General features: G+C 55.0%; 1 protein-coding gene across 1 annotated transcript in view; it reads left to right on the top strand.

Annotated features, from left to right (window-relative positions):
• ANKRD11 (ankyrin repeat domain 11) overlaps window positions 1-24633 on the top strand; it is a 34279-nt gene extending 9646 nt beyond the window's left edge. The window contains exons 2-11 of the mRNA XM_006902848.1: window positions 7142-7280; window positions 12710-12880; window positions 13006-13209; window positions 13517-13659; window positions 14562-14709; window positions 14928-21424; window positions 21824-21922; window positions 21993-22136; window positions 22421-22513; window positions 24448-24633. Coding sequence (XP_006902910.1) covers window positions 7142-7280; window positions 12710-12880; window positions 13006-13209; window positions 13517-13659; window positions 14562-14709; window positions 14928-21424; window positions 21824-21922; window positions 21993-22136; window positions 22421-22513; window positions 24448-24633 — 7824 coding nt within the window. The remainder of the gene's footprint in view (window positions 1-7141; window positions 7281-12709; window positions 12881-13005; window positions 13210-13516; window positions 13660-14561; window positions 14710-14927; window positions 21425-21823; window positions 21923-21992; window positions 22137-22420; window positions 22514-24447) is intronic.
• The last annotated feature ends 26 nt before the right edge of the window (window positions 24634-24659 follow it).

Raw genomic sequence — 24659 nt, 5'->3', positions numbered from 1 at the left:
ATATATATATCCCTCAACAATACAGAGGAGACTACCACAACACTGTCTTTCAAAGAACAGCTTTTTTTCTTAAAGTCTGACTTATTAGTATTATTGTTTTATTGTATCTTTTACAAACGCAAGATCACACGCTTTATTCCCAGTTTTCTTCTAAGAGTTTTTAGTTCTTCTATTTAGGTCCATGATTCATTTCAAGTCTGTTTTTGGCTCTAGTTGAAGGTCAGAGTCCATGGTTATCAGGTGGCTGCAGAGTCTATGCTGACCCATGGTACCTGTTCAGATAGGAAGTGTGGCCCTCCTACAGCTCGTTCATTCATGTTCTTGGTGTTTTATGTAATCATCCATGTAGACAGTGCTTTATAGAATTCATTACTATTGATTTATGTCTTTCATCCTCCTGCCCTACATGTCCCCATTGCATCTTTGCTATTCCTTCACTGCCCCCATCTGCCCACTAACTGGTGATTTTATTTCGCCCACCCCTCTTCTCCTCCCTCTTTTGAACAGGTACACATGTCTTGCTAAGTTGTCCTTTTATTTTCATAATAGCAATCTTAAGCAGTCTTTATCCTTTTGTGACTGAGTTATTTCATTCAGCATAATGTTCTCTAGACTCTCCCAAGTTGTGTAGTAGTTTTATGAGTATTTTGTTTTCTTCAGTGCTCCATAATAACCCTTTTGGACATGTAGCTAGCCAAGGCTGTTCCTTGGAAAAGGGTCATCATGCTTGGAAAGTTGGGGAGGGTCAGCAAATGAGAGGAAGACCCCCCAACGAGATGGACTTGACCTGGTTACTTCAGCAGTGGGCTCAGATGATGTGTCAGAGATGATGAGGATGGCACAAGGTAGGACAGGGTTCAGGTTGAATATTCATAAGGTCTTTAAGAGTTGTACTCAACTTGATGCAACCTAACAGCAGCACCAGTATTTTTGTGTGTCACTGTCTTGTTGAGGGGCTTCCTGTAAATGTGTTTTTTATTCAAAGATAAATGAATCTCAGTGGAGAAAATCCTAAGCAGGCTACAAGAGCTGCAGAAATGAAAAAGCAACATGGTGCAAAGCAGGTGTACAGAGCGGATTTCTCTGCTCTTCATGAAGACTAAGAATCAAAAGTTGTGTTAGACTAGCGGCAAAACCGTGAAATACTTTGAGAGAAACTTTGAAAAATTTGTAAGCTTTATACCTTGAAAGCTACAAAAATATTTGTTGAATGAAAGAAAATTCAGGATTGGAGAGTTAAACCATATTATTTGCTCTGGAAACTCTTAAATATTAATTGGATGCCATGTGTCCTCAAATTGATAATTAGGTTGAACATGTTCATTTAAATTCCTAGGGGCTTTCTTGTCGAATTGGGCAAGCTGAATCCAAAATCCAAAGGACATCCAAAACTACCACAGAAAGCAAAACAGTTGGACCCTGAATCTCTGATTTCTGTCTTTCTCACGCAGTCTCTTAACTGACAGTGGTCTCCGGCTAGGTCTCCTGGCTGTGAACCATAACAGGAGGGGACTATCCATCTTCTTCCTGAAGAGCTGCTGGTGGATTTGAACTGCTGGAGATGTGCAGCCTTTGGCTTCACAGCACAGCTCACTGTGGACTACTCCACCTGGGCTTCTGACCAGCACTTGATACAGTAATAAGGTCCTGTGGTTTATTGGTTAAAATGCAGTGGTCCTCAGTCCGTAGGTAGAGCCCACATCAAGGCCGCTCCACTAGGAATAGATCTTTTCAGCAGGTGGAGCGAGAACAGCTTATTCATGCTGCTTGGAGTGGCCGCAGTAATGTGCAGGCCTGTGGCACTCAGCACGAGCTGCAGGGTCAGGTGACGTGGACGGCACACATAGGCACCTCGCTCATCCCGAGTGCTGGCCTTCCTGGAGAGCGGGCCCGCTGTGGCCTGGCACACTTCTGCTTGGTAAAAGGGCAGGTCTACAGGGCTTATTGTTTGCTTTTGGTTTGTTTGGGGGGTTTTCCTCATATTTAGTCAGGGAAGATTTTGTGTAATGGCTGCAGTTGGTTTCAGTATCTATAGTTGATTCTTTAACTGGGGGAGGTGGAGGTAGCTGCTGGTCCTCAAGCGGAGTTCTTGGCTCACATTAGCCAAGTGCATGGCTGCTCGGCAGAGCCGCTATGGCCGAGGCCCCAGTGTACATGGTAGGCATTTCCTTCAGGTCATGCACAGTGAAGTGAGAAGCTGGAATTTTAAAAAATCGCACCAGCCCTTTTTAGCTGTAATGCACGTAGTATTTTCAATTACACTGTACAATCTGTGAGGATTACCCGCCTTCACCTGGGAGCCTCCCATGTCCTTCCACCCCTGCTCTGAGGAACCTCTTCTCACTCTGCCCCTAAAGGCAAGTTCTGGCTGTTGATTTACAGGAAAAGAACCAGTTGCTCATTAGTGTGTCTGATCTTGGACGTGAGGCAACTGAAAATACCATACCTGGGGTCCAATGCACATTAGACACCAGAGGTGATTTGTTTAAGGGTTTTGCCCCAGATATGTCCAGTGTATTATATTGTTCATTTTTTTTACTCAAAGCCCAACTCAATTCAAGAAGAATGAAATCTTCCACAATTTCCATTTCTTTTCTTCCTGTTGTGTTGTTACATGCCATCTGTCAGCCCTGACTCGTAGTGACCCTGTGAACAAAAGCTCTGAGTCATCCCCTGTCATGAGTCAATTTCACAAGCACACCTGACACCATTGCCACAGTCACTGTGTCAGTGCATCCCAGCCAGGGCCTTTCTTGAACCTTCCACGCACAGTGTCTCTCTCCAAGGACTGGCTCCCCCTGGCAACATGCCCAAAGTATGTGAGACAGAGTTTGTCTCCTTGCTTCCAGGGAGCAGCCTGGTCCCACCTTCTCCAGGACAGACCCGTTTGTTCTCTTAGCAGTCCCTGGTGGTTCAGCACTCTTCTCCAGCACCACAATTCAAAAGCATTGATACTCTGTTGTCCTTAGTCATTGTCCAGCTCTCTGATACATATAGTAAGATGACCTTGGACGTGATGAGGAACACCTTAGTTTTCAGATTTACATCATTACTCTTTAGCCCCTGACAACAGATTTTGGTTGTAAAAATTTTTGGTAATGTTCATTTTATTTTTAATATGTTCAGATATAATCCATATTAACAAATTGTGGCTGTAACATTGAGAAGAATGAGAATCCCAGAACACTTGATTGTGCTCATGCAAAACCTATACTTGGACCAGGAAGCAATCTCCAGAACAGAGCAAGGAAACACTGCATGGTTCAGAATCAGAAAAAGAGTGAGTCAGGGATGTGTCCTGTCTCCATACCTTTTCAATCTACATGCAAAAGAGATCATTCGGGAGATGGCTTTATGAAGAGGAATGCATCATTAAGATCAGAGGAAGACTCTTGATTATACAGATGACACAACCTTGCTCACTGAAACTGAAGAGGACCTGAAGCATCTGCTGCAGAAAGTCAAGGACTGTTGCCTTCAATATGAATTGAAGCTCAACATCAAGAAAACAAAAGTGTCTCACCACTGAACCAATTGGCAGCATCATGATTGATGGAGAAGAGGTTGAAATTGTTAACAATTTCATCTTACTCAGGTTCACAATCAACACTCTTGGGAAGTCAAGAAATCAAAAGTCAAAATTGCACTGGGAAAATCTGCTGTCAGGGACCTCTCCAGAGTGTGAAAGAACAGGATGTCAGTTGAGAGACTGAGGTGCGCCTGATCCAAAGGCATGATCTTCACAGTTACTTTGCTGTGCATCAGAGAGCTGAACTAAAGATAACAGAAGAATCATCAGCGCCTTTAAATTGTGATGCTAGAGAAGACTGTTGAACATACCATGGACTGCCAAAAGAGCAAACTGGTCTGTCTGAGAGAGGGTGAAACCAAGTTGCTCCTTGGAGGCAAGGACTTGGAACTCCATCTCACATACTTTGAGCATGTTGCCAGGAGGGACCATTCCCTGGAGAAGGGACATCATGCCTGGAAGGGTGGAGGGATGGCACCTATCAGCAAGGCTGTGGTCTTCCAACTTCATCAGTGACCTCTCCTTTGAGCAAATGGGGCTGAGCATTTACCTGTCATAGGTTATTAATGAACTCTAGTGCTGATACCACCCTCTTCATACAGTCCAGCTTTCTGCAAGAAATGCTCAGCATCCAGGTTGAATAGTAGAAATATAATGAAAGGATACAAACATTTTCCATTTAACCCCAGTGACTGCCTCTTGATTCACGTATAGGTTCTGCATGAGCACAGTTCTTTCCTGGAATTCCCATTCTTTGCCATATTATCCATAAGATAATGTGAAGACATTCAAGTACGGGTCACAGCATCAGTGGGGCATAGTATTGTCAATTCTTTTGTGTCATGGGAAAGTTGATTAATAAAAAGTAAGATCAAAGAAGTAGAGAAGCTTTCAAATGGTGATGCTAGTCCTGAATGTTGTCTAGACAGTGGGCTTTGTGTGAGGTCATGCACAGCCGGGGTGCTCCTTAGACGTGAAGGCAAGAGACTGGTCTTGTAGGGACCTATCATCAGGAACACCTGGTTCCTGGAAAAGGACGTTGTGCCTGGGCCAAGGGGACCCCCCATGAGGTGGACTGTTCCCACCATGCATGGAGGCCAGCATTGAGAGCACTCACTCACAGGGCGCCCCCTGAAGGGGGGTGTTGGGTGTGTTAAGCTGCATCTCTCCGGTCCCCTAGACAGACGGGTGCACACAAAGCACTTCCGCCAGGGTTGGAGGACGAGGCCGTCCTCGCGCAGCTGTGCAGCTCTGAGCTTGGAGGGCATCGTTCAGACAAACGGGCGCATTCAGAGCTGGGTCCTGGCAGATGCTTTTCCACAAGTGTCGGAAGTGATGCTGTCACTTTAAAGAAACAAGTGACTAATCATGGAACTGGATGTTTCAAGTAAGAATTAAAATGTTGGATAACTTGTATCTGCTTCGTTAAGCTTTCACCCCCTATATTTAAGAAGATTTTTTCCCCCTGGTGATTCTCCATTTGTGTGTGAAACGGGTGCTAACATCTGAGAGAACTCTTAGCTGGTGTTGGCCAGATGCCCCGCCCATGCTGTCAGATCCCAGCCCTCGGTTGCGGAGCCGGTGCTTGAGAGTGCAGCTCTGTTAGGGCAAACCTTCCAGCAGTGCTCAGCCACTCACTAAGCATGGTTTCAGGAAAAGTATTTTTCAAAATATCTTACATACTAGAAATTATCTTAATTTCTAATGTACCGTAATTATCAGTAGATAAAATCTGCAACCGGAGACTGTGCTTGGCAGCCACAAGGTTTGAAACAGTTGTCTCTAGAATCAGCGGAGTGGTACATTTTTGTTCAGTATTTTACTCCCTAACCACCCACTTTCTGGCTGGGCTCTCTGTGGGTCTTAGGTGTGTGCTCGCCCTCTGCCGCCTCTCTCTGGCCTTTCCCACAAATAAACAGACCCCGAGAAAGACTGGGAGAAGAGGGCCATCCAGGCCCTGCGGTCCCCTCAAGTCCGCGGTGTGCGAGGGAGGGAACCCCTTCCCTTGTCTCAGCAGGAGGCAGCACAGACTAGCAGGAGCCTGGGCTGGCTTTGGGCTAGGGCCCTGCGCTCTGGCTGCTGCCTTGCTGTGATGCATGCAGATGAGATGCACTCTGGCAGGGCTGCTACTAGGCACATGCTGGAACATGAACTTGATGGATTCCCGAAAGCCTCCTTGTCCTGGCATGTCCTCTCTGTGCTCCCGGCCCAGTGGTGCACGCTGCATTTCCCATGGACACTGTGGTGGCAGCAAGCTCGCTGGGGCACTTGTCCTCCAGGTCTGCATGCCTGAGCTGAGGGAAGGCAGGCAGTTCCAGCCTCCTTCAGTAAGGCTAGGGCCCCATCAGAACAGACCCTTCGTCCACGGAGGCTGCAGGGCTGGCAGCTCTTTCAGCAGTGAGCTCTGTGCCCTGCTCTCCCAGCTTTGCTGTGGCACTTGCTCCCATCATGCAGGCAGGCCACGTCCCACTGTCATTGCAAGAGGAGCCATGGCTGCACTCGAGGCTGAGGAAGCCAGAGCCTGGGCAGGAGAGTGGACAGGCCACAGGCTTGGCTCACTTCTCACAGGCACCTGTGGGGATATCCCAGTCGGCTGACCCACTCCTTGTTCTCAGGGTCTGAGCCACAGGTGGGGCTTCATTTCCATCTCCCTGTTGTCTGGTCTGCACTGTTTTTCTGGCGCTGGGTCTCTGCTCGCTGGGTGGGATTTTCTTACACTCCTTGTCCCTCCCCTAAACACCCCACAAGAGGAGTGGTACACCCCGCTGAGAGACCACTGGCAAGGCACCGGATGGTCTCTTCTCACAAGTAGAGAGCTGGAGTTCCTCATGAATGGATTCATCTCCCACGCACTCGGTCTAGGTTTTCATTCTGTGTACTGTCTGCCCTCAAGCTCTAGTGGCCTAGTGGTAAAGGTACTGCACTGCCAACCCAAAGGCACGTGGTTTGAATCCACCAGCTGCTCCATGGAGCGAGATGGGCAGTCTGCAAGTTATAGCCTCTGGAAACACGCTGGAGGATCGTTTATGAGTCATCCGACTTAAAAGCAGTGAGTGAATTTGTTTATCTAGTCTGTTGGATTCTGTGTGGCATCCAGTGCTTCTCTTGTGGAGGACTTGGTCTACTGAGGGCTTTTCTCAGATGGATGGATTCATTTGCCCTTTGATGAGCAGCTCAGTTATTTCACTTTTTTACAAAGCTGTTAGCGTTTTCTTAATCTGCTTTTCTTATCTGTCAGGTTTGCGCATTCCTGGTTGGCTGGTCAGGATAGGGCATCCACTGGGACCAGGAGGGACAGGCCAGCGTGGCCCCCGTGCTGGGTGCAGTGCAGCCACACAGGCCAGGACCCTTGCTTGGGGGCTTGGCAGCTGTCCCAATCTCTTGAGAGGTGATGTTTTAGGATCCCCACTCCTTTGAGGTGCCAGAGCCAAGGAGGCAGTGGTGTATGGGAGTTGAGCTGTGAGGAACTCCCAGTGGGGCAGTTAGCACTCCTCCAATGGGGAAGGATTTGCTGAGAGTGGAGGACACTGTTCCCACTAGGAGCCTCGGCCTGTCATTGCCAGGAGAGATGGTGATGCTGCAGTAGACTTGAAGCTGTCATTTCTTTTCCAGGATAAAGATAAAGTTTCTCTAACCAAGACCCCAAAGCTAGACCGGAGCGATGGCGGGAAGGAGGTGAGAGAGCGCACCACCAAGCGCAAGCTGCCCTTCACCGTCAGCGCCAATGGAGAACAGAAGGACTCGGACACAGGTGGGCCTCTGTGGGGATACGGCCCTTCAGTCAAGAGGGTACAAATGGGTGTGATGGCTGTGGACCCTCAAGCCACCCCATCCCCATACAGAGACACACAACCCCCTGCTCCCCCCCACCATGGCCACCTGGGCAGCAGAGACTTGGGTCCTTGGGGAGGGCCTTGTCCACAGGCTCCAGGAATGGGGGATGTGGAGGCTGTTGGACCAGGGACGGGGGAGCTGCCTTTGGATGCCCCTCAGAAGAGCTGAGGAGGAGGTTGGGGAGCCAGAACATGCCTCCTGCCTGGTTTTTGCAGTAATGGTGTGTCACCAGTTTCCTATGCAGGATGTAGGTCAGTGCTTGGAATACTCAACAAAAAGCTGGTAATTTGTACACCTCCCCCCCACCCACCTCCTGGCAGCTCTGAGAGGAAGAGCTGGTGTGGTGTCCGTTTCTACAGAGTGGACAGCCTGGGAACTCTATACGGCAGGCTGCCCTGACATGAGGTCGCTGCAGGTCAGAGTCGACCTGGTGGCACCTCAGATGGAGACACAGCTGATTTCTCAGTCAGACCAACGCTGGGCAACCCTTTCTTAGAAACTGCTGCAGAGGTCAGGGTTCTGTGCCCAGCTGGTCAGTATCCTGGGTATCCTGGGTGTGAGATGCACTGGATTAGCTGTCTAGGACTGGTAACCACTTTAAGTGAGGACCTCTTGTGTGCTTCTGGGGGCTCATGGTCTGTTAGAGGAGGAACTCTGCTAGCAGCACACAAGCTACATCGTGTTTGTCCTCCCTGAGGAGTGATGGACAGTTCAGCCAGCCAGGGCTTCTCAAGTGCTGAGCTGCTTGTGTAGTCAGGAGTGGAGGGCATAGGAAAAGAGAGCTCCTAAGGGGGAGGAGAGAAAAGGGGAGAGGGCCCAGTGAAGTGACTTCAAGCGCCTTGTCCTTTTGCATGTTACCCTAAAATTGTGAGCAACAAAACCAGATTCTCTCCCTCGGTGGCGGTGGTGAGTGGTGCAGCAGTGTCCTACTGATCTGTTGCTGTCTTCTTAATTTCGGCTCTGGGCGGCCAGGTGCTGCAGAGGAGGGTCCCCACCCCTCAGAGGTCACTCCTCTCCTCCCTCCTCCTGTCAACCCTGACTCTTGGTGACCTTGTCAAACAAAAGCTTCTTGTGCCACCATCACACACTTTGATGCTTTTGAGCCACTGTCTGTCCGTTTTCTGGCAGAGGTGGCCCTTGTTTTCTCTGGCCGTCCACTCTGACACTTGCTCCTAGCAAGTCTGCCTCCCCTTCTTCATCCTCAGCAGCTTGCTGGTTGTCATTTATTCATTTGGCAGTGGCAGTATTTGCCACCACCACAACTGAAGTCAAGTCTCCTGCTTCCTATTTCCATTATCCAGCTTTTCCATGTCATGAGGTGGCACGGGTCATCAAAGCCACAGCTTTGCTTTCTCATGATTTAAAAACCACCCTCTGCTGCAGATTAGCCCAGTGCACATTGTGATTTCTTGATTGCTGCTTCTATGGGTGGGGTTTTTGGGCCTGAGGAATCGGACATCTGTGACGGCCTAAAGGTCTATCCCATCTGTCATGCTCTTCATCAGCCAGTTGTCTACCTCCTCACTGGTGTGATTCCACACTGACTGCGAGGATGTTTTCTGCTTGGACGCTACCAGCCTGTGCTGTTGGCCAGCCTCAGGTGTCAGGGAGAGGAGACTCTGGTCTACTGGACAGTGGTAGACCTGGGGGCATCCTGATATTCATGGGTAAGGTGGTTTGGCCAGGTGCCAGGTCTGCAGCTCACTGTGGCCGCGTGATGTCCTCTGCCCCAGTTAGGAGAGCCCTCCCTCCCATGCTACTCTGGCGCCCTCTGCTGAGCATGCCTGGCATTGCATACCATCTAGCGCACCCTGCAAGGTTGGACCTGACCTGAGAGGAAGGCATCCAAAGACAGCCCCCTGATAACTGCTCACTTCCTTCTGGGCATCCCTCAATCCCTAGGAGGGTGCCAGGCCACCACCGCTTCTTCCCCTGCCCCATGAAGCCCCATCCAGGCTGGCACTCCAGACCCTAGAACTAGACTATCATGTCCTCAGGAAGGCTCATGCTAAAGGCCAGTGGCAGCAAGCCCCCTGCCTCCCCTACGTGAAGATTAAGCAGAGACATGCGAAGGCCACATGGTGCCCACCATGACGTTCTGTCTGTGGATTTTTTCTTTCACTTTTCTGCCTGGATCACCAAGGACTTGCCCACTGTTCCCAGTGGACATGTCCCAGGCCTCACAGCCAGGCAGTGTCACCTCAGGCTCTGCTTTCTACGTGGGGATGCCAGAAGGCCTCCCCAGACGCAACAGGTGGCTGCATTTGGGGACACAGAGCATAGCCACCTTGGTGCTGGGAGCATTCACGGAACAATGTCCAAGTGTCTTCGAGGTGAGGTACTGCAGGGAGCGCAGCATGGTGTTCTACATGCAGGGCAGGGGCCTGTCTATACAGGACACATCGACGGCTGCTACCCCTGCACTCTCGCCCTCAGGCCCAACTCGAGGCCACAGCAGACAGGGTAGGTCTGCAGCAGGTTTCAGCCTCCTCTTGTTAAATGACTGGGGTCCTTTCAAGAGCCTGATGGCTTAGTGGTTAATGTGGCGGCTACACCAGAGCAAGTTATTGAAGTCAGTTAAGAATTGATGCCAAGGGCAGATCCCAATTGCTGAGCATGATGAGCTGCCTTCCCTGGAGGACTTAGGTAGTGAGAGGAGCTGTAGGCTAGGGTACTGCCTGCTGGCTGCGCTGAAAAGGGTGGGGCACCGAATGGGACCCCAGCTTAGCCCTCTGCTCAGGCTCCTGGAAATCTTGACTCGGGCCCCAGGGTCCCACTTTACAGAGGCAGACCCTCTGCCTGGCTCCCAGGCTCTTGGACGGGTGCCTTGTGGAGAGTCCGCAGGATGGAACACACAGCTCAAACTCAGTATTTCCAAGGACCGGCCATCGCTGAGCATAGCAGCATGGCGAGGTTGCCTTGAAGCCAGAGCAGGGGCAGCTCCCCTGTAGAAGAGCAGAGCTGGAAGGATAGTCCACAGTAAACCCCATCCCCTTAAGTCCTCTCCCTGCACAGCACTTGCTAGGCCAGCATGGATCTCGAGCAGCTTTGTGGTCCACACAAGCCCAGCACATGTAGCCACCAGGACCACAGCCATGGCCACATGGGCTATATACTCAGCTATGGACATGTGAGCTGCTTTGGAATCTCCTGCCGGGACTGAAAATGAGGCCACTCCAGCTGACCACCTGCTTAACCTCTTGCTTCTGCCACTGGGACATGTTCTAGGAAGACCCAGGAGATAAGTGTGTGGGGAAGGGTGAAAATACAGGTGGGGGCTGCATTGTGCTTCTGGAAGGCTCTGCCAGGGACTGTGGGGCTCTCTGAGCCGTGGAGTTGAATGTTAGGTCAGGTGTGTGTGTGTCTGCCCACCCCAAGTGTCTGTAGGCAGCTGGACCTTTGTAGGGCCCTGGGGAGGGGACGCACTCAGTCATTGTGTAAAGCTCAGCAGGAGGCTGGGAAATAAGGGTGGCCATGGCCCTGCAGTGTCTACTCCAGGCTGGTCAGCTGTGGGTCCTGCTCCGTCCACTGTGGGAGGGATGGCTGTGGGCTAGGATGACGCCAAGGCACCAGTGTTCCCTCAAGTGCCAGCCCCATTCCACACTCACAACAGTAGTGCACAGGGGTCCTGACCCTGCACATGAGCACCATTTTTTATCTTCCTTTATGCTTGCCATCCTGTTGCACTTGAAGCAGCAGGTCATGCGCGTTTTTACTTGCTTTTCCCTGGCCTATGAGTAGGGGTGGCCTTGTAGGTAAGAAGTTGTACTACCAATCCCAGAGGCAGCCACTAACCGCCCTTAAGGAGGAAGGATGGTCACCCTCCTTCCATGTGGTTTACTGCCTCTGAAAACCCATGGGAGGGTCTGCGTGGAGTTGCTTCAGACTGAGTGACACTGGTCTGTGAGCAGGAGCTATAAGTTAAGAAATGAAGTCTGGTTTGCTTGCTGCTCTTCAGTTCTAGAGGGAAGGTGCTTAAGGGGGTGTGTCAGCACACAGGTGTGGACACGTTCTTTTAGCTTCGTGGCTGGTGTGAGGTTGGGCTCCAGTCATTCATGGGAGACCCTCTCACCCCAACATCCTTTCATTAGCTGAGGTGACTATTCTTTCCCTATCTGTGGCCAGGGCAATGCCACTCCTTAGAGAACAGCACAGACTTACCCAGGACTGGCCTCTAGGATGGCCATGGCCATGCCGCACCAATTGCAGGACAGTGCCCGGCCCGGGAAAGTTGATCACATCTCAGGAGTGGGTGTTGCCTAGACCTTAGACCAGGCCAGAGGAGTCTGCCTACAGCAGCTTCTGGGCTGGCCACAACTCCAGGGGCTGGGATGGCTGTATTTCAGGCTCTGTAAAGGGCAACATGGAGTATTTCCCCCTCTTTCCAGTGATTCTGGGGGCCTGGGGCACCTGGAATTGTCTGGGTGCAGGTGCTGGGGCCTGAGGCATCCCAGGAGTGCCTGGAGCACCGTGTGAGCAAGCTAGCATGCTGACAGCCATTCGTCAGCCCTCTTCTCAAACAGCACACCTCCCCCAGAACCCACCAAGCTTTGGAGTGTTAATTATTGGAGGGAGTCTGCACTGGAGGAGTTAAATGGTACCACTCTGACCAGCCTGAGAGTGGCAGTGTGGCCTGGGTGCAGTGGAGGCAGGGCGGGACGTGCCCAGCTCTGTCTCTGTCAGTCTCTTCTCTGTGTCAGTGAGGGTGGGGGTTCAGGTCTCAATCCAGGGGCTTCTGGACCCCAGTGTTGGCTGTCTCTCCACGCCCTGCCTCTGGAAAGGGGCAGCCATGTCAGGTGCCTGGTCCGGGTGCTGCATTCACTTCGCGTCTCGTTAGTGCTCTGTGTTGATGCTTTTAGATGCCTCCAGTTCAGTCCATGTTGCGGCACTACCAGGTCGGTGCGCCCCTCCAAGCACCATGGCATGAAATGGAGGCTCCTAGAAGCAAGAAGAAAGGTACGAGACCGGCGCGTGGGCCTTGGTGCATTTCTGTGCTTACAGCTCTCCCTCTCATTTTGTATGTGCACTCATGGTTGGGGGAGGACGGGGGCTGGATGTGATTCTAGACACTTCTGTCTAGTGGATAGGACCCGTTGTCAGTGCCTACCACGCTGCCCAAGCCCAGCTTCTGTGTGGCCAGGGCCCGGGGCCCAAACCTGGAGTGGAATTGGCTGGCGAGGCCAGGCGTGATGTTGGCAAATGGCAGAGTGAGGTCAGTTCCTGCTGCGAGGTGGCAGTGGGGTGCGCGCTCCTGTCAGAAGCCGTTGGGGTGAGTGGCGGGCGCTCCGCGGTGCCTGGTGCTCAGCCGAGGGCATGTGGCATGAACCCCTCTCTCCTACCTCACAGAGAAGCAGGGCCCCGAGCGGAAGAGGGTCAAGAAGGAGCCCGCCACACGCAAGGCTGGCCTGCTGTTCGGCATGGGGCTGTCTGGGATCCGAGCCGGCTACCCTCTCTCTGAGCGCCAGCAGGTGGCCCTCCTCATGCAGATGACTGCCGAGGAGTCTGCAAACAGCCCAGGTGAGTGGGGCGTGCAGGCTGGACAGGGAAGGCAGTGAGCCAGAGAGCAGTCCAGGGGCTTCCACAGGGTGTGATCTGCTGCCCAGGTGCCCTCCAGTCACTCTCTGCCCTGTCCCCACCTACAGTAGACACAACACCAAAGCACCCCGCCCAGTCTGCAGTGTGTCAGAAGGGGACACCTAACTCTGCCTCAAAAACCAAAGATAAAGTGAACAAGCGGAACGAGCGTGGAGAGACACGCCTGCACCGAGCTGCCATCCGGGGGGACGCCCGGCGCATCAAGGAGCTCATCAGTGAGGGCGCCGATGTCAACGTCAAGGACTTTGCAGGTATGGCCACCACTGCCCACTGGGCTTGTGGTATGCTGTGGGGGACGGGAGGCTTCTGCCATGATTGGACTAGGCCTTCTACGCCAGTGTCTGGGCTCAGAGACCCCTGGATGCAGTCTTGTCCGTTTGTCCCTGGAGTCTGGTCCATACCCAGCTTCCTTGTGTCTGGATCTCACACTGGGCTGTGGCACCACAGGACTATAGGAGGCTGGCAGTGGGCATGCTTCCGGGTGGTCACCCAAGGGCTGGTGCTGTGCCCAGTGTGATGTAGCTCAGCCTGCACACACATCCCACGTGTCTGTTTCAGGCTGGACGGCCCTGCATGAAGCCTGTAACCGTGGCTACTATGATGTCGCCAAGCAGCTGCTCGCGGCCGGGGCCGAGGTGAACACCAAGGGCCTGGATGATGACACGCCGCTGCATGACGCTGCCAACAATGGGCACTACAAGGTGGGTACTGAACCCCCTTCCATGCCCTGCCCACCCAGGGCTCCCCAGAGGGTGGTGACAGGGTCTGTTGGCCTGAAGAGGCCAGGCACTGTGGCCATCGAGGAGGATGAAGAGCGAGACTGCAAGCAGCCACAGGACCAGGAAGGAGTGCCTGCTGCTGTTCAGAGAAGCTGGTACTTTGTGGCCCTGCAAGACTCTTGGAGGGCTGACCTGTCTTCACTTACACACGAGGCCCCTGCCCTTGGCCAAGCAGCGTGGAGATGTTGGGACAGTGCCCCAAGCTGGTCTCATGGGTAGCTGCACCTTAGAAGGGGTCTGCTCCTGACCCTGCACTTCCCATACATCCAAGATTCTCTGTTCTGAACACGGGCATGCTCAGCGAAAGCCCAGCCTGGAAAGGGGCCTGCAGGTGGTGCCCTGGACATGCACACGGCCCTTCTAAGTGGACAGTTGTGTGTGTGTGTGTGTGTGTGTGTGTGTCCCCGCTGGTCAGCACACACAGAAGTATTTGGCCAGGACTGCCCTCAGCTGACTGCAGCAGGAACTGAATGGTGCCAAAGGATCAGACAGCAGGCCTCCCCAATGGGGTGCAGTCCGTAGATCCCCCTTGACCTGGGACCGCCCATCTGAGGTGGATCAGTCTATGCTGGTTAAGCCACCGAGTGTGGTCAGCTGTGTACTGCTGTCCGGTCAGACCACTGCAGTGCAGGAGGGGGCCCAGCTCACACGTGGCCAAGGTTGAGCCCTGAATCTGTCATTCACGACCGGCCTCCTGACGCACGGCCAGCTGCAGACATGGACAGCACTGCACCCACGTGAGCACATGTGCTGTTCCTCTCCCCCGGGACTCCATGGCCCAGCGTTGGCGGTCAGTACCTCACTCCCTGGGTTCTCGTCCACAGGTGGTAAAGCTGTTGCTGCGCTATGGCGGGAATCCTCAGCAGAGCAACCGGAAAGGCGAGACACCACTCAAAGTCGCCAGCTCCCCAACCATGGTGAACCTTCTTCTGGGCAAGGGCACGTACACGTCTAGCGAGGAGAGCTCCACTGGTGAGCGGGCAGCCTGAGGGGGACACTTGGCCCAGGGCCATGGCTCTCTGGACAAAGCTCTCTTTGATTGGCTGTGGCCTGGCAGTAACTCCTGTCCAGCACCTGTCCTGAGGCCAAGGGCCCTGGGGTTACCGTCCCCTCGGCCAAGTGTCCACAGGGCCGTGTGCTGGGAGGGGCGTTCTGGGCCTGCCTCCTGACCCTCCCCATTTTTCCAGCAGAGAGCTCTGAGGAAGAAGATGCCCCCTCATTCGCACCCTCCAGCTCTGTTGACGGCAACAACACAGACTCTGAATTTGAGAAGGGCCTAAAGCACAAGGCCAAGAACCCGGAGCCCCAGAAAACCATGACCCCGGTGAAGGACGAGTATGAGTTTGACGAGGATGATGAGCAGGACCGTGTCCCTCCTGTGGACGACAAGCACTTGTTGAAAAAGGACTACAGAAAAGAGACCAAGTCCAACAGTTTCATTTCTATCCCCAAAATGGAAGTCAGAAGCTACACGAAAAACAACACGACTGCCCCAAAGAAATCAGCACACCGCATCTTGTCAGACACGTCGGACGAAGAGGAGGCGAGCGCCCCCATGGGAGCAGGGGAGAAGCTGAGACTGTCCGCACACCCCATGCTGCCCGGCAGTAAGACCCGCGAGGCTTCTAACTCCAAGCAGCAAAAGGAGAAAAGCAAAGTGAAGAAGAAGCGGAAGAAAGAAACGAAAGGCAAAGAAGTGCGGTTTGGGAAAAGGAACGACAAGTTCTGCTCCTCTGAGTCTGAGAGCGAGCCGCTGGGGAGCGACGACGAAGGCTCGGTCGGCAGCTCCGGCTGCACCAAGGGGTCCCCGCTGGTGCTCAAAGACCCCTCGTTGTTCAGCTCTCTCTCTGCCTCCTCCACCTCCTCGCACGGGAGCACCGCCTCCCAGAAGCACGCCGCCAACCACAATGACCAGCACACCAAGCACTGGAGGACGGACAACTGGAAAACCATCTCCTCCCCGACCTGGTCAGAGGTCAGCTCCTTGTCGGACTCCACCAGGACGCGGCTGACCAGTGAGTCGGACTCCTCTTCCGAGGCCTCCAGCCTTGAGTCCCTGAAGCCCATCAGGAAGAAACGGGAGCACCGGAAGGGGGGCCTGCAGGGCGCGCTCCCCGAGAAGAAAGGTGTGTTCCACACCAGTGTGGATGGCGTCATCCCGAAGCTGGACAAAGAGGGGAAAGTGGTCAAGAAACACAAAACAAAACACAAACACAAAAACAAGGACAAAGGACAGTGCTCAGTTGGCCAGGAGCTGAGGCTCAAGAGTCTGACTTATGAGTACGAGGACTCCAAGCAGAAGGTGGACAAGGCTGTCCTTCTCGACAGTGATCTTCCCACGGAAAACAAGCTCAAGGCACTGAAGCACGACCGAGACCATTTCAGAAAAGACGAGAAACTGAGCAAAATGAAGTCAGAAGAAAAAGAATGGTTATTCAAAGAGGAGATAATCAAAGTCTCCAAAGATGAGAAGTCACTTAAGAGACTCAAAGACTTGAGTAAAGACGTTGCCAAGTGTTTCCGTGACGAGAAGGAGCGCACCACCAAGCTGGAGAAGGACAGGCTGCTGAAGGAGAAGTCCCCAAAGGAGGAGAAATTGCGGCTATACAAGGAGGAGAGAAAAAGAAAGTCCAAAGACCGGCCATCCAAGCTGGACAGGAAGGGCGACTCCAAGGAAGACAGGCTGTCCAAAGAGCGGGAGCGGGCTTTCAAAGACGACAAACTCAAAAAGGAAAGGGCACACCGGGAAGACTGTGCTTTTGACGAATACTGTAACAAGCACCAGTTCCTGGACAGTGAGGACACCAAGCTCAGCCTCTCTGACGACCAGCAGGAGCGCTGGTTCTCTGACATGTCTGACTCGTCCTTTGACTTCAAAGAGGAGGACAGCTGGGACTCTCCGGTCCCCGACTACCGGGACCTGAAGAGCGACTCTGTGGCCAAGCTCATCCTGGAGACGGTGCGTGAGGACGTGAAGGAGAAGAGGCGCGACAGCAAGGGCCGGGAGAAGAGGGAGCACAGCGAGCGGCGCGGGGACAGAGACGCTGTCTTCAGGAAGAGAGACAGGGACTACCTAGACAAAAACCCTGAGAAGAGAAAAGACCTGACAGAGAAGCATAAGAATGTCCCCGCCTACCTGACAGACAAGGACAAGAAGAGGAAAGAGCCAGCAGACAGCATCCGAGAGCGCAAGGACAAGGACCTGGGGGACGTCTGCAGGGACAGAAAGGACTCCTTCGAGAGTGCCAAGGAGAGGAAGGACGGCCGCATGAAGCCGGAGGAGGCCTACAGAGAGGACCTCAAGGACTTCAGCACTGACAGCTTTTTCAAGGACAAGTCCGACTCTGACTTTGTGAAAAGTCTAGAGTCTTGGGAGAGGCATCACTCAGTGAAAGACAGAGACAAGAAGGACAGTGTCGACAGAGAGAAGCGAGAGAAAGGAAAACCAGACAGATACAAAGAGAAGTCCAGTGACAAAGACAAGAATGAAAAATCCGTCCTCGAAAAGACTCAGAAAGACAAGGAATTTGATAAATGTTTTAAGGAGAAAAAAGAGACTAAGGAAAAACATAAAGATATGCTGCATAATAAAGACAAAGAAAGAAAAACTTCTCTTGATCAAGTTAAAGAAAAAAAGGAAAAAACTTACCCTGGGATTCTCTCCGAAGACTTCTCTGAAAAAAAAGATGACAAGAAGGGTAAGGAGAAGAGCTGGTACATTGCCGACATATTCACAGATGAAAGTGAAGACGACAAAGATGAGTACACCAGCAGTGGATTCAAACTGGGTGAGGCCGGAGAGACGCAGCGGACAGAGTGCCCGCAGGACCGGGACGAGGGCAAGGACCCCTACCCCGCAGACAAGCACCGCAAGTGCTCCTCCGACAAGCAGAAGGAGCCCAAAGACAAGAAAAAGGACAGAGGGGCCACTGAGGGGGGCAAGGACAGAAAAGACCGACTCTTCGAAAAGCACAAAGACAAGAAGGACAAGGAGTCCACAGAGAAGTACAAGGACAGGAAGGACAGGACCTCAGTGGACTCCACCCAGGAAAAGAAGAGCAAGCAGAAGGTCCCCGAGAAGGCTGAGAGGAAGCACTCAGCAGAGGACAAGGCCAAGAGCCGCCACCGAGACAAGTGTGACAAGGAACACTCCAAGGAGCGGAAGTCTTCCAAGGGGGCCGACGTGGAGAAGAGCTTACTGGAGAAGCTGGAGGAGGCCGCTCTCCATGAGTTCCGGGAAGACTCCAACGACAAGATCAGTGAGATCTCCTCCGACAGCTTCGCCGACCGCGGCCAGGAGCCTGGGCCCGCTGCGCTGCTCGAGGTGACCTTCACAGAGCCCCCTGAGGACAAGGCCCGTGAGAGCACCTGCCTGCAGGACAAGCTCAAGGAGAGGCACCGGCACTCCTCGTCCTCCTCCAAGAAGAGCCACGACCGAGAGAAGGGCAGGAAGGAAAAGGCAGAGAAGAAGGAGCGGGCCGAGGACTACAAGGAATGTGGCCGGAAGGACTCCAGCCAGTACGACAAGGACTTCCTGGATGGGGAGCCCTTCGGCCTTCCCTACAGCACGAAAGCCGACGTGGACGACGAGCTGGAGAAAACAATTGAACTGTTTGCGACCGAAAAGAAGGAGAAAATGGATTCTGAAAGAGAGCCTTCCAAGAAGATAGAGAAAGAGTTGAAACCTTACGGGTCCAGTGCCATCAGCATCCTGAAAGAGAAGAAGAAGCGGGAGCGGCACAGGGACAAGTGGCGAGAGGACAAGGAGAAGCACCGAGACCGGCACCCGGATGGCCTCCTCCGGCACCACAAGGACCCCCTCCCGAACCTCAGCCTCAAGGACAAGGCCAAAGAGGAGAACCTGAAGCTCGGGGAGGCCAAGGCCAAGGAGAAGTTCAAGGAGAGCCAGGAGAAGGGCGACTCAGCCAAGGTCAGCAATGGGAACGAGAAGCTGCCCCCGTCCCGGGACCCCGGGCGAAAAGAGCCTCGCCCTCGAGAGAAGCTGCTGGTGGACGGAGACCTGATGATGACGAGCTTCGAGCGCATGCTCTCCCAGAAGGACCTGGAGATCGAGGAGCGCCACAAGAGGCACAAGGAGCGCATGAAGCAGATGGAGAAGCTGCGGCACAGGTCCGGGGACCCGAAGCTCAAGGACAAGGCCAAGTCGGCAGAGGACGTGCGGAAGAAGAGCCTGGAGCTCCCAGCCAGGAAGCCGCTGGGGGTGGACGCACAGCTCCGAGACAAGAAGCCCAAGGAGGCGCTGGCACCCACCCTGCCCACCACTGACAGCAAGGGACCCCCGGGAGCAGGCTCAGAGCCCAAGGACTGGCTGGCAGGGCCCCAGATCAAGGAGGTCTTGCCCGCCTCTCCCAGGCCCGACCAGAACCGGCCCACCGGGGTACCCACGCCCACGTCGGTGGTCTCGTGCCCCAGCTATGAGGAGGTGATGCATACACCCCGCACCCCATCCTGCAGCGCCGACGACTTCTCTGAGCTCATGTTCGAGTGCAGCGACTCACAACACGCTGCACCAGCCACCACGCCCGCCACCGCCTGCTCTCCCTCCTTCTTCGACCGCTTCTCGGCCGCCCTGAGTGGCCTCCCCGAGAACCCCAGCCAGACCCCCACTCGGACTCTGTCTACCAGCCTCTACCGCTCTGTGTCTGTGGACACACGCAGGACATCCGAGGAGGAGTTTGGTGTAGGGGACAAGCTATTCAGGCAGCAGAGCGTCCCGGCCACTGGCAGCTACAGCTCCCCAACCCGACACCTCCTGGACGACAAGGCCCCCCCGGCCCCAGAAAAGTTCCCCTGCTTGTCCCCAGGGTACTACTCCCCAGACTATGGGGTCTCCTCCCCAAAAGCAGAAGCGTTGCACTGCGCACCCACAGCCACTGTCAGTGCCACGCCATCCCCAGAAGGGGTCTTCTCGAGTTTACAAGCCAAGTCCTCGCCTTCCCGCAGGGACGAACTCGCGGCCCCTTCACTGGAGGGTGCCCTCCCCCCCGACCTGGGCCTCCCTCTGGACGCCACAGAGGACCAGCAGGCCACAGCCGCCATCATCCCCCCGGAGCCCAGCTACCTGGAGCCCACCGACGAGGGCCCATTCAACACCGTCATCACCGAGGAGGATGCGGGCGAGTGGGCTCACCCTGCTGCCCCCGAGCAGCCCCTTCCTTCCAACCTCGTTGGGGGTGTCCCCGAGAACTCCAGCTGGCCCCCTGTGGGGGCAGACTTGCTGCTCAAGTCCCCACAGAGATTCCCAGAGTCCCCCAAACATTTCTGTCCCTCAGACACCCTGCACCCTGCTGTCCCCGTGCCCTCATGCCCAGCCTCTCCACTCTCGTACTCACTGCCAGTCCCTGAGCCAGGGCTGGGTGAGGCTAAGGAGGATGTGGTGGAGGCAGGGCCCGTGGGGGTCTCCTCCTCAGAGGAACCAGCCCCATACACCCCTCCCACTCGGCTGCCGGCCACCTTCTTCACCTGCAAGCCCCTTGTGGAGGTGGCGGGCGACACAGCCACCGAGCCCACGTGTGTGGCCACCACACAGGTGGAAGCCCTGGGGCCCCTAGACGGTCAGTACCTGGAGGCCCAGGAGGAGCCTGTGCCCTGGCCAGATCCCTTCACAAACCCTGAAGATGACCTGGACCTGGGGCCCTTCTCCCTGCCAGAACTCCCACTACAGGCGAAAGATGTGTCGGACGTGGAGACAGGGCCCGTGGATGAGGGGCCTCCTGTCCCCCAAGAGCAAGCAGCTCCAGGGGCCCCTACGCTCGGGAGCAGCGGGGACTGTGTCACAGTGGCCACTGAGGACTCAACACCCCCTGACCAGGCATCCACACAGCTCGCCGACCCCACCCCTACAGAGGAGCCCACAGGGCCAGCGGCTTTAGATGCTGTGGTGCCGGCAGTGGGCACGTCGGAAGAGAGCTTCCCAGAGGACCTGCACCCTGTCCCCTCAACAGTGCCGGTCCCCAAGGAGCTCCCTGCAGCTGAGTGTGGGGCCGAGGAGCCAGAGGCCACAGGTCCCCCAGCAGCACCCCATTCTGCCCCTGTAAGTCCCCCGACTGATACCTCTGATGGGGCCAGCCTTGCTGATGGTGTTGGCCATGCTGCAGCCCATGCAGAGGCTGCCCCAGGTGGCATCCACTCAGAACCCGCAGACCCGGCTCCCAAGGCACCGACAGAGGCCCCGAAACCACCCCGGGTGGAGGAGATCCCTCAGCGTATCACCAGGAACCGGGCACAGATGCTGGCCAACCAGAGTAAGCAGAGCACGCCACCCCCTGATAAGGAGCTCCCACCTGCTGCCCCGGCCACCAGGGCCAAGGGCCGGGTCCCCGAGGATGAGGATGCCCAGGCCCAGCACCCCCGCAAGCGTCGCTTCCAGCGCTCCAGCCAACAGCTGCAGCAGATGAACACTTCGACACAGCAGACACGCGAGATGATCCAGCAGACACTGGCTGCCATCGTGGACGCCATCAAGCTGGACGCGATCGAGCCCTACCACAGCGATAGGGCCAACCCCTACTTCGAGTACCTGCAGATCCGCAAGAAGATCGAGGAGAAGCGCAAGATCCTCTGCTACATCACGCCGCAGGCGCCCCAGTGCTATGCTGAGTATGTCACCTACACCGGCTCCTACCTCCTGGATGGCAAGCCCCTCAGCAAGCTGCACATCCCAGTGGTGAGTGTCGGGGGACGGGACAGAGTCCAGGCAGGCTCCACGCCCCTGTGCCCATGCCCGAGGGGTCCGAGGATAAGGTGTGCCTCGGAACCCCGGCACATAGCCCCTGATGCCTGCCTCCTGGGACCTTCCAGGCACAGTGACCAGCTGACCCAGGATGGTTCATGACTGGGGAGCAGCGTGGAGGGATCACAAGGGGCCCTCCAGGAGCTACCCGCCCCAGTCTGTGTGCTGCCCCTCACCTACATGAGTGACTGACCTGACTATCGGAATAGCCAGCCTTGCCAAGAATTTTGTGGCCGAGGCCCTTCTCAGAGGCCAGCAGTGTTGTGTGTTCCGAGAAAGGGGTGGCGGGCTTGCTGTCCCGTGCTGCCCACTGACCTCCTGCTCTGTCTGCAGATTGCGCCCCCTCCATCTCTGGCAGAACCCCTCAAGGAGCTGTTCAAGCAGCAGGAGGCCGTGAGGGGGAAGCTCCGCCTGCAGCACAGCATTGAGCGGGTAGGACCCGGGCCAGGGGCGAGGACAGGGACAGGGACAGGACACCCAGGCTGACCCCATCTCCCCACAGGAAAAGCTGATCGTGTCCTGTGAGCAGGAGATTCTGCGTGTGCACTGCCGGGCAGCCAGGACCATCGCAAACCAGGCTGTGCCCTTCAGCGCCTGTACCATGCTGCTGGACTCAGAGGTCTACAACATGCCCCTGGAGAGCCAGGTGGGCCGGTCCCGTCCGCCACCCTTTGAGTAGCCATGGCGAGAAGGTTCATCAGGTTGGGGCTGTGTCCCTGCCGCCATTGTGCTCTGGCCTGGTGGGGAGTCCATCTCCTGGCCACATAGCCCATAGAGCAACTTCCATCTCCGCTCCAGCAGGGATGACTGTCCCACATGTGCGGATGGACACTGCAGGTCCTGTTGTCACTTGAGAAGGGAGCCTTGCCACTAGGTGGCTAGGGTCACCAGCGTCCTGCCTCTGACCCCTGTGCTTGTCTCCTCCGGCAGGGTGATGAGAACAAGTCCGTGCGAGATCGCTTCAATGCAAGACAGTTCATCTCCTGGCTGCAGGACGTGGATGACAAATATGACCGCATGAAGGTCAGTCTCCTCTCCAGCCTGGACAGGGCATGTGAGCCTGCCCTAAGGTCATGGTCCCTGCCGAGGGGATGACCATTGGGGCTGCTTCCTGACACTCAGAACACCTGTGAGAACCAATGAGGGAGCGGCTGGGCCTTGTGAACAGGGCTGTCCTGCTGGGGCTCTCACATCACAGTGCAGATTGACCAGAGGGGGAGGCAGTCAGGCCCCAAGACTCCCACCACTCCGTGGTCCATAGTCACAGCTAAAAGGTTTATCAGCATGGAATCCTGTGTCCCTGGAGGCACTTCCTCGAGGGGCTGTGCTGCCGACACTGAGGGGGTTGGGCTGCACCAGCTGCTCCGCATGGGAAGATGGGCGTCCTCCTCCCCATGGTTCCAGGCTTGGAATCCCACCGGAGCATCAGCACGAGTCAGTTCTGAGCCAGTGGCAGAGGGGGTTGGGGGCTGAGAGGCTGCCCATGGAGAGTGAGAAGACGGGGAGAGTTCACCAGATCTATTAAAAAAGCATCCATGAGGATGGATGTGTGACCATCACCCAGACATCAGCATGAAGGGCCAGGTGACAGGTGTTAAGAGTAAAAGTCAGAAGTGTAATCATCCAGAAATGTGAACCAGAAAAGTCCCTGAACGGTTGTGGAGTCGGGGAGAGAAGGAGGTAGCTGCATACAGCGTGTGGGATCCTCATCTGGGGTGCAGGTCCACATGATGAAGCCTTGGGACACACCCTACGTGGTTGTCAGGTCAGCCTCCCTAGGGCACCTGAGGGACTACTTGCCAGTATAGAGCAGGTTTGTGCATGTGTGGGAGCCAACACCCTGGCAGCCAACAGCGTTGCAAAGTGAATGTGACCCAGGGTCACCTTCTTCTCACATCTGTGGGGCCCTCGTCGCAGCTCCCAGCAGGGCCAAGTGCTATGGACACGCGTCTCCCAGGCCCTGCCTGCGGCTCGAGAGTAGAGCTGCTGAACTTTCTCTGGAAAAGGAAGGCCACAGATCCTGTGTTTGCACCCATCAGTGTCTTTGCAGCCCTGCCAATGTCTCACAGCACTCTTGTCGTTTTCACCTGTCACAAAGCAACATTCTCAATATTCCAGCCATTTGAATCCTTTTGTTCTTGGCTCATCAAGAGCCCAGAGCAGTGTTCCCTGCCAGGCTGCCCCAGTAGCACCGCCCTGACCACGCGATGTGTCTCACTTCATGATTCTGACACGGTGTGGGTTTAGATGCTGGACCTCTGGCGTCAGATGGAGTCCTCTCGAGATGGACAGGCGGCAGAGCCCAGGCAGGCCCCCTTTCCAACCGATGCTCGCAGGGTTTCTCCTGTTGGCTCTCAGACCTGAAAGTTTATCACCATTCTTCAAAGAGTGAAATGCTACTCCTTGCTGTATGCACAGCGGCTCCTAAGTGCTTTAGGTTTGGGGTCACTTTACTTGAACAAATTTGTCCTTATCTGGGGTCCTGGAAGCAATGGTCTGAGGTGGGGGCTCCTCGGCCATCTTGGTGATCCAGCCACAGCAGCTGGTCTTCCCCACCCCTTCTGCTCAGCTCTCAGTTTATCTGACATTGAAGTGAAGCCTTCATGCACCACAAGCAGATCCCAGAGCCACCTCACAAGGGGCATGCTGCCACATCCCAGGGCACCCCTGAGTCCTGTTAAGGGCTTTTAACAATGACATGCCTTCTTAATGTAAGTTACTAGGATTTAATGAGACCTGTTTTCATTGTCTGCAAAGTTCCTGGACAGTTCTGAGTGTCCCCATCAGTCACCTCCGAGTGCCATCTGTCCCTGGGTCACAGGGGCCAGAGACTCTTCACCTTGGCAGGCCTCTGCCAAGGCCTGAAGCCCTCTCTTTGCCATGACCTGGTTAGTGGGTGGGTGTCCAATCTGTGCCTCTGCCCCATAAAGCCTGTCTGTCTGTCCATCCACCCACAGACCTGTCTGCTGATGCGGCAGCAGCATGAGGCAGCTGCGCTCAACGCCGTCCAGAGGATGGAGTGGCAGCTGAAGGTGCAGGAGCTGGACCCTGCAGGGCACAAATCCCTGTGCGTCAATGAGGTGCCCTCCTTCTACGTGCCCATGGTTGATGTCAACGACGACTTTGTGCTGCTGCCGGCATGACGCAGGAGGGGACGAGGGACACGGCC

This window comes from Elephantulus edwardii, unplaced genomic scaffold (genome assembly GCF_000299155.1).
Source record: "Elephantulus edwardii isolate Elephantulus edwardi_28Jun2011 unplaced genomic scaffold, EleEdw1.0 scaffold00463, whole genome shotgun sequence".
In the NCBI taxonomy this organism is placed as follows: Eukaryota; Metazoa; Chordata; class Mammalia; order Macroscelidea; family Macroscelididae; genus Elephantulus; species Elephantulus edwardii.
This window is presented reverse-complemented; position numbering and strand designations above follow the sequence as displayed.